Source organism: Malaclemys terrapin, chromosome 7 (assembly GCF_027887155.1).
Source record: "Malaclemys terrapin pileata isolate rMalTer1 chromosome 7, rMalTer1.hap1, whole genome shotgun sequence".
Lineage (NCBI taxonomy): Eukaryota > Metazoa > Chordata > Testudines > Emydidae > Malaclemys > Malaclemys terrapin.
This window is the reverse complement of record NC_071511.1, coordinates 127,816,806-127,829,215: the sequence shown is the minus strand read 5'-3', so window position 1 is coordinate 127,829,215 and position 12,410 is coordinate 127,816,806. Positions and strand designations below refer to the sequence as shown.

At 52.8% G+C, this 12,410-nt stretch overlaps 1 protein-coding gene across 1 annotated transcript in view; it reads right to left on the bottom strand.

Annotated features, from left to right (window-relative positions):
* The window catches only part of CNNM1 (cyclin and CBS domain divalent metal cation transport mediator 1), a 50,526-nt gene extending 40,695 nt beyond the window's left edge, over nucleotides 1-9,831 (bottom strand). Inside the window, exon 1 of the mRNA XM_054035629.1 lies at nucleotides 8,343-9,831. Coding sequence (XP_053891604.1) covers nucleotides 8,343-9,831 — 1,489 coding nt within the window. The remainder of the gene's footprint in view (nucleotides 1-8,342) is intronic.
* Between the last annotated feature and the right edge of the window lie 2,579 nt (nucleotides 9,832-12,410).

Sequence of the window (12,410 nt, the reverse complement as noted above, 5' to 3'; positions counted from 1 at the left end):
CACAATGTCCTTCTCTTCAGCTATGCTTTACTGCCTGAAAGTCCAGCAGACCCACTCATTCTCTGAGGCCTCTTCTTGCTGATATACTTAAAGCAAGTTACTTACGTCTCTGGCTAGCTGCTCTTCCAAGCTTCCCAATTCCTCCTTTTACCTGGTCCATTCTTTTGGCTTCAGTTGGGCTGGATTTCCATTTCTTGACGGATACCCCTTGCCTTGCCATATATCCAATTTGCTCCCTCCCCTTCATCTGCCCATTTCCTTCTTTGTTCAGGGACGCCATTTGATTAGTTAGCTTTCTTCTCAATTTTAGATTCTTTTAGATTCATAAAGATCTTAATTTCTTCCCTTTAATCTTCTTGCCTAGCTTTTTTTAAAACCATCCCCTTTAGGCTTTACAATGTCACAGTTCTAGGGCGTTTTATGATTCCCTCCCCCAAGGAGATTCAATCAATTTAATTATGGCACATGCAGCAAAAGCTCCCTCATACTTAAGGTTGTATCACAGAGTTCAGTTTTCAATTGAAAATCTTTATTTTGTAAAAATCTCACTGAAATGGCAAAAACAAAAAATATAAAATTTGAGCACAATTTAAAATTTTCACAGTGGTTTGATGAAAAATGACTCCATACAGAGACAAAAAGAAGAGTTAAAAAATCACTCCTTTGGCAATTTTCTTCACTGGATTGTCTCATTTTTCTTTGTATCCCTTTTGCAAGAAATTCTAAAACACTCTGGGTCTTGTTCTTTGTTTACATGTGCTGATTGCTGAAATATCAGTTACACTGGGGTAGTGTTTGTCTACAGAGATTTATAACTTCTTAGCTAAATGGAAAATGTGTGCCAAGTTGAACACACCAGATTTTAATTTGACAAATCTTCTGCAGTGTGAACACAGCCACTCACTTCGAGAGAGATTGACTGACTGCCTTCCCTCTGTCTTACCCATGCTTCTGGCCTAGGAGAAAGCCCCTTGAGTTGGAAAAGAGAAGACCAGGAGTTACTCTTCTCTCTTCTAACTGAGACCACAAACTGCAACCTAGAAGACAATTAGGGAAGAGCTGCTGAACACTCCTCCCTCCCCAATTTCTAAAACAGAGAGCTTGGGCAGTTAAAGTCAAAGCAGGCTTAGAACTCAGGTCTCCAGCAGGCCAAAGCCCAAACTTATCAACTGCCCCACACTGTCTTTCAGCGTGACTAAGCCACACTCCATTCTAGTGCAAATGTAACGCCGACAAGCCACTGGGATGGAACCTGGGACCTCTGGAGCTTAGTACAGGAGCCTCTACCGCATGAGCTAAAAGCCACATGGCTCTTAGCTAAGGCTATAGAACAGACTCATTAATCTCTAAGTGGTCTCGATGCCACTATAGGGGACAGAACACCACACCCAGGAGGTGTGTGGGTTACACAAACCCTGTAGCATGGACACACAACAAAGATACCTCCTAGCAGGATAGCTCCTTTCCTTTCCAGAATAAGCTGTATAGGTACAAGGCACCTTTACACTGGTATAACTGCACCCATGCTAGGGGAATTGTACTGGTAGACTTAACGTGGTTCAGCTTTTCTGTGCAGACAAGTCCATATGGATGGGGGGGGGGGGGGCGATGGTCTGTCTGATGTGGACAAATTGGAGAAAGTCCAGAGAAGAGCAACACAAATGATGAAAGGTCTAGAAAACATGAGCTATGAGGAAAGATTGAAAGAACTGGGTTTGTTTAGTCTGGAGAAGAGAAGACTGAGAGGGGAACATGAGAACAGTTTTCAAGTACATAAAAGGTTGTTACAAGGAGGCAAATTGTTCTCGTTAACCCCTGAGGATAGGACAAGTAATGGGCTTAAACTGCAGCAAGGGAGGTTTAGGTTGGACATTAGGAAAAACTTCCTAACTGTCAGGGTGGTTAAGCACTGGAATAAATTGCCCAGGGAGGTTGTAGAATCTCCATCACTGGGGATTTTTAAGAGCAGGTTAGACAAACACCTGTCAGGGATAGTCTAGATAATACTTAGTCCTATCTTGAGTGCAGGGGACTGGACTAGATGACCTCTCGAGGTCCCTTCCAGTTCTATGATGCTTTGAGCACACCTGGAAATTAAAGAAGCCAAACTTTTAATTAATTCCCACCAGGAGGGTGAGAGTTTGGATGCTTTGTCAAGCAGAATCCATCCAGCTGCGATTCCAGGGAGTGGGAACAATTATTTGTGCAAGCCTCTGAGTCCAGTCTGCAGATAAGACACTACTATTAGGATAAATGCAGCGTGTCCTATTGCTCATCATCTGCGGTAGAGAAGAAATGCTTCCCTCTGCAGTCACATTGGCAGGGCAATGGGGAATAGCTTCCTCCTCCACAGCCTTCAGCAAGGACCTTGTGAGCAACTCTCTCTCTGACTGCAAGGAGGCCTCAGGCACTGATGGAGCCTGGTCATTCCCAGCTTCCAACTTTATTGATGGAATGCAACATGTCACCCCTGGAGACGTTTCCTACAGAGCCGGATCCACCTGCTGCTGTACAGGTACAAAGCCCGTGAGCTACACGTGTGGGACTACTGCATGGCAGAGAATCTGACGGCTCTAACTAGGGAGGACACAAAAGCCTAGGACTATTGCTGGGAGAGCAAGCCTGCTGCAGAACAGTTCCTAGCCTCTTTAAAGCTGCAGGCAGCCTCTGCCATGATCAATAATGTCAGAACTGGGGGGAGGGAGAGCTCAGTGGTTTGAGCATTGGTCTGCTAAACCCAGGGTTGTGAGTTCAATCCTTGAGGGGGCCACTTGGGGATCTGGGGCAAAATCAGTACTCAGTCCTGCTAGTGAAGGCAGGGGGCTGGACTCGATGACCTTTCAGGGTCTCTTCCAGTTCTAGGAGATGGGTGTAACTGCAGCAGAAGGTATAGCTTGTGGTAAGTCATCTTAAAAACACGCATGTAAACTCTTCACGGCACCAGTTCTGCTTTGTTCCTTTTCCCCCTTCTTGCTGCCAAACTCAACTTTCACCTAGGCAATGTGCTGTAGATACCCTCAACAGCAGAGCACACTCAAACTCTGCTATGCACCAAACAGAACACATGAGCACCACGGTGCATATGCATCCTGTGTTATCCTAATGCAATCCTAGAACCAAAGACACGTACAGCGGGAAGGGTCATCTAGTCCAGCCCCCTGTGTGGAGACGGGGCCAAATAAACCTAGACCATCCCCGACAGGTGTTTGTCCAGCCTGTTCTTAAAAACCTCCAACGATGGGGATTCCACAGACTCCCTTAGAAGCCTATTTCAGAGCTTGACTATCCTTATAGACTCATAGAAGTGTAGGACTGGAGGGAACCTTGAGAGGTCATCTAGTCCAGTCCCCTGCACTCAGTATTATCTAGATCCTCTCTGACAGGTGTTTGTCTAACCTGCTGTTAAACACCTCCAATGATGGAGATTCTACAACCTCCCTGGGCAATTTATTCCAGTGCTTAACCAGCCTGACAATTAGGAAGTTTTTCCTAATGTCCAACCTAAACCTTCCTTGCTGCAATGTAAGCCCATTACTACTTGTCCTGTTCTCAGTGCTTAAAGAGAACAATTTATTACCCGCCTCTTTATAACAGCTGTTTCTGTACTTGAAGACTTATCTTGTCCCCCGTTAGTCCTCTCTTCTCCAGACTAAACAAACCCAATTTTTTCAATCTTTTCTCATAGGTCATGTTTTCTAGACCTTTAATCATTTTTGTTGCTCTTCTCTAGACTTTCTCCAATTTGGACACATCTTTTCCAAAATATGGTGCCCAGAACAGGACACAATACTCCAGTTGAGGCCTCCTCAGTGAGGAGTAGAGCGGAAGAATGACTTCTGTCTTGCTTACAACACTCCTGCTAATACATCCCAGAATGATGGTGGGTTTTTTTGGGCACAGTATCGCACTGTTGACTTGTATTTAATTTGTGATCCACTATAACCCCCAGATCCTTTTCTGCACTACTCCCTCCTAGGCAGACAAGGTGGATGAGGTAATATCTTTTAGCATGTTGGTAAGAGACACAAGCTTTCGACAGACACAGATGTAAGGACTCGGGGACAAGAACCCATGTCTGCAGAGCCTGGGGCAGCTGATATTCTCACAGTGCTACCAGGAGGCCATGCCACAGCACAGCCAGGGAGCACTGTGGAAAGCAGGCGTTGCAGGAAGTACCGCCCAAGAAACCCAGAGTAGCAGCCCTCTGATTGGCCGAATTCCCCTACTTAACCCCAGGGGTTGCCCCAGGAAGTTGTCTGGTCAATCACACAGACTCTGACTGCACTGCCAGACTTCGGCTCTTCCCCTGGTCTCCGATTCCAGCTGGACCCTGACTTCTGCCCCTTGATTCTAACCTTGTACTACCTCTGATCTCTGAGCCTGGCCTGACTCTGACCCTGACTCTTGTTTACGGGACCTGGCCTTGCAATTCCGCCCACTCCTGACCCTGATGGGCAGACCTCAGCCCAGCTGTGACCCTGGGCCATGCCACCTACGCCCCAGTCCCTTATGACAGAGCTCTTCCTCAGTCTGGGAAAGGAACTCAGTGTCACAGCTTAACACAAGATCAAACAGATAGTTTAGCCTCAGTAGCTCACACATGCTACCAGACCATTCAAGGGGAAGTGGCTCGTTAACACTTCCTAGGCAGTCATTTCCTATTTTGTATTTGTGCAACTGAGTATTCCTTCCTTGCATTTGTCCTTATTGAATTTTATCCTATTTATTTCAGATCATTTCTCCAGTTTGTCAAGGTCATTTTGAATTCTAATTCTGTCCTCCAAAAGCACATGCAACCCCTCCCAGCTTGGTATGATCCACAAACTTTATACGTGTACGCTCTCTGCCATTATCCAAATCATTTATGAAGATACTGAATAGAACGAGACCCAGGAAAGATCCCTGAGGGACCCCACTCAGTATGTCCTTCCAGCTTGATTGTAAACCATTGAAAACTACTCCCTGAGTATGGTTTTCCATCCAGTTGTGCACCTTCTTTATAGTAGATTTGTCTAGGCTAAATTTCTCTAGTTTGTTTATAGCTAAAGATTTTCCTAATACCTAACCTAAATCTCTCTTGCTGCAGATTGTGCCCTTACTTCTTGACCTTCAGTGGACATGGAGGACAATTGATCCCTGTCCTCTTTATAACAGCTTTTAACAGATTCAAAGACTGTTATCAGGTCCCCCCCTCAGGCTATGGATATACTAGGAGGCTTTAGGGGCAGGGCTGTGCTTAGGATGACCAGACAGCAAATGTCAAAAATCGGGGCGGGGGGGGGGGGGGGGTAATAGGAGCCTATATAAGAAAAAGTCCCCAAAAATGGGACTGGCCCTATAAAATCAGGACATCTGGTCACCCTAGCTGTGCTGCTACAGCCCTGCCGCTAAAAGGCACGTGGTGTAGCTGTTGTTTGTCGGCAGGAGAGAGCTCTCCTGCAAACAAAGCGCTGTTCACAATGGCGCTTTTTGTCGGTAAACTTTTGTTGTTCAGTGGGTTTTGTTTTGTTTTGTTTTTTAACACCCCTGAACGACAAAAGTTTTGCCAATGAAGTGCCAGTGTAGAAAAAGCCTCGGTCTTCTTTTCTCAAGACTAAACATGCCCAATTTTTTTTTAACCTTTCCTAATAGATCAGGATTTCTAACCCATTTTTCAATTGTATTGCTCTTCTCTGGACTCCCTCCACTTTATCAATATCTTTCCTCAAGTGTGGTACCCAGAATTGGACACGGTACTCCAGTTGAGGCCTCTCCAGTGCCAACCAGAGTAGAACAATGACCTGTATCTTATATACAACACTCCTGTAAAGACACCCCTGAATGATGTTTTTTTTTTTTTTTTTTTTTTTTTGCAACTGCATCACATTGTTGGCTTATATTCAATTTGTGATCCGCTATGATGCCCAAATCCTTTTCAGTAGTAGTACCATCTAGCCAATTATTTCCAATTTTGTAGTTGTGCATTTGATTTTTCCTTCCTAAGTTAAGTACTTTGTTCTAGTCTTTATTGAATTTCATCTTATTGATTTCAGATCAATTCTCCTCTTTGTCAAGGTAGTTTTGAATTATAATCCTATCCTGCAAAGTGCCTGCGACCGCTCCCAGTCTAGTGCTATCCTCAAAATTTTATAAGCAAACTCTCCACTCCCTTAGCAGTCATTAATGAAAATATTGAATAGTACCGGACCTAGGACTGACCCCAAACAGCTGTTATATTTTCATCTAGATCTGGTGCCCAGGAAGGAGGTGGGATGGGTTGAGACAGGTGTTACAGGCCAACACCCCACCGGATGGCATTGCAAACATTACTCTATCAGGTGCTTACAAGACAACTTTGACCAAATATAGATAGATAGATAGATAATCTCAAAACCCAACAACCTATCCTCAAAGTTATGTGTCTATTTGAAAAAACAGTAAAACTCAAGCTTACCGTAACTGAAAAAGAGCAGACTGATGTTTCTACTGTTTTGGTTTGTTTTAGGGCTGTCAATTAATCGCAGTTAACTCACGTGATTAACTCAAAACATTAATCACGATTAATCGCACTGTTAAACAATAGAATTCCAACTGAAATTATTAAATATTTTTGGATGATTTTTTCTACATTTTCAAATATACTGATTTCTATTACAACAACAAATACAAAGTGTACAGTGCTCACTTTATATTATTTTTATTACAAATATTTGCACTGTAAAAATGATAAAATACTATTTTTCAATTCACCTCATACGAGTACTGTAGTGCAATCTCTTTATCGTGAAAGTGTAACTTACAAATGTAGATTTTTTTCTACATCACTGCTCTCAAAAACAAAACAATGTAAAACTTTAGAGCCTACAAGTCCACTCAGTCCTACTTCTTGTTCAGCCAATCGCTCAGACAAACAAGTTTGTTTACATTTACGGGAGGTACTGCTGCCTCCTCCTCATTTACAGTGTCACCTGAAAGTGAGAACAGGTGTTCGCATGGCACTTTTGTAGCCAGTTTTACATGGTATTCACATGTTTGTCTGAGCAATTGGCTGAAGTAGGACTGAGTGGACTTGTAGAATTATGTAAAAAAAAACTGCATTCAAAAACAAAACAATGTAAAACTTTAGAGCCAAGATTTGTAAGTTCAGCGTTCATGATAAAGAGCTTGCACTACAGTGCTTGTACTAGGTGACTTGAAAAATACTATTTCTTTTGTTTTTTACAGTGCAAATATTTGTAATCAAAAATATAAAGCGAGCACTGTACACTTTGTATTCTGTGTTGTAACTGAAATCAGTATCTTTGAAAAAGTAGAAAACAAAACAAATCATATTCTATTATTGTTTAAAACCATGATCACACAATTAATTTTTGTAATCACTTGACAGCCCTAGTTTGTTTACAGTGTTCATTTGATAACAGTTTTAGTCCGTTTCCACCAGCAAGAAGGGACAAAAGTAACTTTTAAACCCCCCAAACAAGCCTGGAGACTCAGGCACCTCACCTCCAGCCCCTCTGTTAAACTGATTCCATGCACCAGCCTTTGAACACCCCGAGTGAGTGTTAACTAACCCTCCCGACACCCGGCACTGGGGGGTAAGGATCTGTCCCCATTGCACAGCCCAGCAGCGACCTTCCCAAGGGAGTGGCACAGCCAGGACTGAGCTCACAGCCCAGCTCCACGCCCGCTCGCTGCCGGCCTCACTCCGCCCAGCCTGGGTGCAGAGGGGCCAATGCAGAGCAGCCGCCCGAGTCCGCCGCTCCCCCCCGGGGGGGCACATATTGCTGCCGGCGTGAGCCGCGGGGGCGGTGAATGACAGCTCTGCGACCCCCGAGGCGGCTCAGCCCGGCCCCTAGTTCGCTCCAACCCCTCAGCGCTTCGCAATGAGGTTCGGGGTCAAAAGCAGCCGCACCCCGCCCCGGGCCCGCATGGGGCGCACGACCCCCCCCCCACACACACCCCCGAGAGCTGCGCGGAGCCCGCGGGCACACGCCAGGTTCATGCAGGGCGCAAAGAGCCCAGGAGCCCCCTTCCCGCCCAGGGCATCCTACCCGGGCATCCCAGTTCCGACACCCGCAGGGCCCCCGCTCCCCGCCGGGAGTGCCCCGCACGCACGGGCCTGGGGGAGCAGGGGGCGGTCGGGGAGGTGCGGGCTGGGTGCGCCAGAGGCAGCCGGCCAAGGGCCAGGGGGGCGCAAGGGGAAGGCGGTGGCTGCCGCGGGCGCACGGCCGGGTGCAGGCAGGGACAGGGGGACCCCGAGCCCCGCGGGAGGCTGCATGGCCCGGAGCGCACAGCCGGAGCCCGGGGAGTCGGGACGGGCGGTGCGTGCCCGGAGGACAGAACCGGGGGTCCGGCGCCCTCACCCTTCTTGAACTCCTCCAGCAGCGTGTCCAGGCGGCTGTCGCTGAAGACCCAGTGCAGCGGCCGGCGGTAGAAGCGGGTGACGGTCTGCAGCGGGGTGCAGTCGTCGGGGTCCACGAAGGCCAGGTCCTTGACGAAGAGCAGGTCCACGATGTTGTCCCGCCGGTCGCCCTCGTAGACCGGGATGCGGGTGTAGCCGGAGCGCAGGATCTCGGAGACGGTGGCGAAGTCCAGCACGGCGTCGGAGCGCAGCAGGAAGCAGTCGGCCAGCGGGGTGAGCACGTCCTCCACCGCCTTGGTGCGCAGCTCCAGCGCGCCCTGCACCATGGCCAGCTCCTCCCGCACCAGGTCGCTGTGCGGGTCGGCGGCGCGCAGCGTCTCCAGCAGGCGCTCGCGGGTGGAGAAGGTGCTGAGCTCCTGGCGCAGCGCCCAGTCCAGCAGGCGGCTCAGCGGGTAGCAGAGCGGGAAGGTGGCGGCCATCAGCAGGCGGGTGAGGCAGAGCGTGTGCGAGGCGATGGCCAGCCCGTGCCGGGAACACACCGAGTAGGGCAGCACCTCGCCGCCCAGGAACACGGCGCCGGTGCACAGCAGCACGGGCAGCCAGGGCACGCCCTGCACCCAGCCGGCCAGCGCCGGCCCCTGGCCGGGCAGGGATGCGCACAGCCAGCCGGCCAGCGCCGCGTTGGCCCCGGCCTGGCCTAGCAGCAGGGTGCAGAGCAGGTAGGTGCCGCCGTGGCCCCGCACCGCCTGCACGCGGCGCGCCTGCTCCTGCTCCGCGGCCGAGCCGCTGTTGCGCAGCACGCGGAGCTCCAGCGGGTCCAGCGACAGCAGCGCCAGGCGCAGGCCGCTGAACAGCGCCGACAGCGCCAGCAGGAGCAGCGCCCCCAGGGCCCGGAGCCAGCCCGCCTCCGGCAGCGGCCCGAGCAGCCAGGGCGCCCGCGCCGCCCGCCGCACCCGCAGCAGGAAGCCGCCCGCCGCGCCGTGGTGCTGCCAGGCGCGCCCGTCCCAGGCGCAGAGCGAGAAGAGCCGCCCCCGCGGCCCGGCGCCGGGCTCCCCCTTGCGCGGCTCCCGCACTCGCACCCGCACCAGGGCGGAGCCGGCCGAGCCGCCCGGCTGCAGCGGGCCCAGCACCTCCACGTCCGAGGCCCAGGCGCTCTGCTGCGGGCAGCGCTCCCCGGGCGCCGGGCTCGCTCCCGCCGCCGGCTCCTCGATAAAGACCAGGCGGGGCTCGCTCTCCGCGCCGGGCGGCCCGCGGCTGCCGTTCCCCTCGGCCGGCGGCTGGAAGTAGAGGCGCAGCAGGAAACTGGCTCCCTCGACCGCCCCCAGCGCGCCGGCCTCCAGCGAGACCCGGCCCGGGGCCGTGTCCTCGGGCCGCAGCCCCAGCAGCCAGGCGGCCCCGGCGGGCGGGCGGCGGGAGAGCGAGAAGAAGAGCAGCAACACCGCGCCCCGGCTCCGGCCCCAGCCGCCCGCCGCAGCCGCCTGCCCCGCCATGGCGCTCCGCCTGCACCGCAGCGCCCGGCCGCGCGTCACGCTGCAGCCCACGTGCCGGGCTGGGGGCGGCCGCGCCCGCTGGGGCCGGGGGGCGGCCCGGAGTGGGGGGGCTGCGTCCGGCCTCCCCCTGGCGGGGCCCTCAGCCAGACGGGGCCGGAATCCAGGGGGGCTGTGGCCAAGAGTCCACAAAGGCGCAGGGCGGCTGGGCTCACCAGAGAGCAAGTGTGAAAAATAGGGATGCGTGGGGGTAATAGGAGCCTATATAAGAAAAAGACCCAAAATCAGGACTGTCCCTATGAAATCGGGACATCTGGTCACTCTAGGTGCAGCCCCACGGATCCGTTCACTGTAACGGCATGGGGCGGACCAGGGCCGGCTCCAGCATTTCTGCTGCCCCAAGCAAAAAAAAAGTCGCAATCGGCGGGGGCAGTTCGGCGGCAGGTTCTTCGCTCCTAGAGGGAGTGAGGGACTGTTACCCCCGAAGTGTCGCACATGCTGCCCCTCTCCCTTGGCCGCCCCAAGCAACTGCTTGTTAAGCAGGTGCCTGGAGCCGGCCCTGGGGCGGACACACAATGAGAAAGGGCCACGCCTCACGGAACACCGGGAGGGGCGCAAGCCGGGGCCCTTGTCCCTTTGGGAGCAGACAATTTCCCAGCTCCCAGGGAATTTCCCTCAGTTCCGGCAGGTGGGGCTGGTCCAAGCTGGCTGGTTTATGCCCCGTTTCCACAGCAGCTCAGGGGCTGTTTTCTGGGCTGTATCTGAATATTTCCAGAGCTTGTCTGCATGCGCCTGGCACCTGAACCTGGAATTTCAGCCTGGTGCATGTGAACATGTCTAACAGCATGAACGTGTGTGTCTATGCATGCATGTGACAGCGTGTGTCTAGGTGCATGTGCACATGCATGATGGTGAGAGTGTCTCCACATGTGTGTGATTGTGTGCCCCTGTGTGGTGTGGTGTATACATGTGCACTTGTGTGATGGTGTGTGTTTGTATCAGTGTGCACATATGTGATGGTGTGTCTGTATGTGTGGGCACACATGCTGGGGAGTGCCTGTGGGGGTATGTGCACGTGCACACATCTGATGGTGTGTGTATATGACTGTATGTGTGTGCGTGCACACATTTGGTGTGTATCTACATGTGTGTGTACATGCATGTGCACGTGTGATGGTGTGTATGTGATTGTGTGTCTATGTCGGGGGTGGGCAAACTACGGCCCACAGGCTGTTTTAATCCGGCCCTCTAGCTCCCACTGGGGAGCAGGGTCTGGGCTTGCCCTGCTCCAACCAGGGAGCAGGGTCGGGGGCCGCTCTACACGGCTCCCAGGAGCAGCGGCATGACTCCCCCTCCGTCTCCTACGTCGTAGGGGCAGTCAGGGACCTCCACTCTGCACACTGCTCCCACCCCAAGCACCGCCCCTGCAGCTCCCATTAGCCAGGAATCGAAGCCAAGGGGAGCTGCAGGGGTGGTGCCTGCGGATGGGGCAGCGTGCAGAGCCGCCGGGCTGCGCCTTGCGTAGGAGCCAGAGAAGGGACATGCCGCTGCTTCCAGGAGCCGTTTGAGGTAAGTGCCACCTGGAGCCTGCACCCCTGAGCCTCTCCCCATGCCCCAACCCCCTACCCCAGTCTTCATCCCCCTCCTGCCCTCCAAACCCCTTGATCCTAGCCCAGAGCACCCTCCTGTACCCCAAACCCCTCATCCCCAGGCCCACCCCAGAGCCTGCACCTCCAGCCGGAGCCTCACCCTGCACCTCACTCCCCAGCCTGGAGCCCCTTCCTGCACCCTGAACTCATTTCTGACCCCCAACCCCAATTTTGTGAGCATTCATGGCCCACCATACAATTTCTATTCCCAGATGTAGCCTCGGGCCAAAAAGTTTGCCCAACCCTAATCTATTGCAGGGGCGGCTCCAGGCAGCAAGCACGTGCCTGGGGCGGCAAGCCGTGGAAAGTGGCCTCCTGGTCGCTGTGAGGGTGGCAGTCAGGCATGCCTGCGGGAGGTCTGCTGGTCCCGCGGTTTTGGCGGCAATTCGGCGGCGGGTACGCCGAAGGTGCGGGACCAGCAGTTCGCCTGCAGAAACGCCGCCGAATCCGCGTGACTGCGGACTGTCCGCAGGCATGCCGCTAAAGCCCACCCGACTGCCGTGCTTGGAGCGGCAAAAAACATAGAGCCGCCCCTGTCTATGTGCATATTCACGTATGTGACAGTATGAATCTATGTGCGTGTGCATGTGATGGGATATGTGTCACAGAGATGACAGGAATACAGTCCCAAGCAGAGCGTGTAGGTACAACCAGAACCTCTCAATCAAGTCCTTCTGGGGGGTTCAGGGAGCTTAGACCTCAGCTTGGGGTTCCCTGTGTTGCACCACCCAGCCCAAACTGAAACTAAAAACTCCTCCAGCAGCTCTCTCCCCCCTCCCCTCTGCCCCTCCTCTCCTTTGTTCAGTCTCCCCGGCAGAAGGTGTCATTTCTCCCAACCCCCCTCCTGGCTCAGGTTACAGGTCAGGTAGCTTCCGTCTCATCCCCAGTGTAACACATTCCCAGGTCAAATCCGCCCGCTCCCTGCTCCGTCAC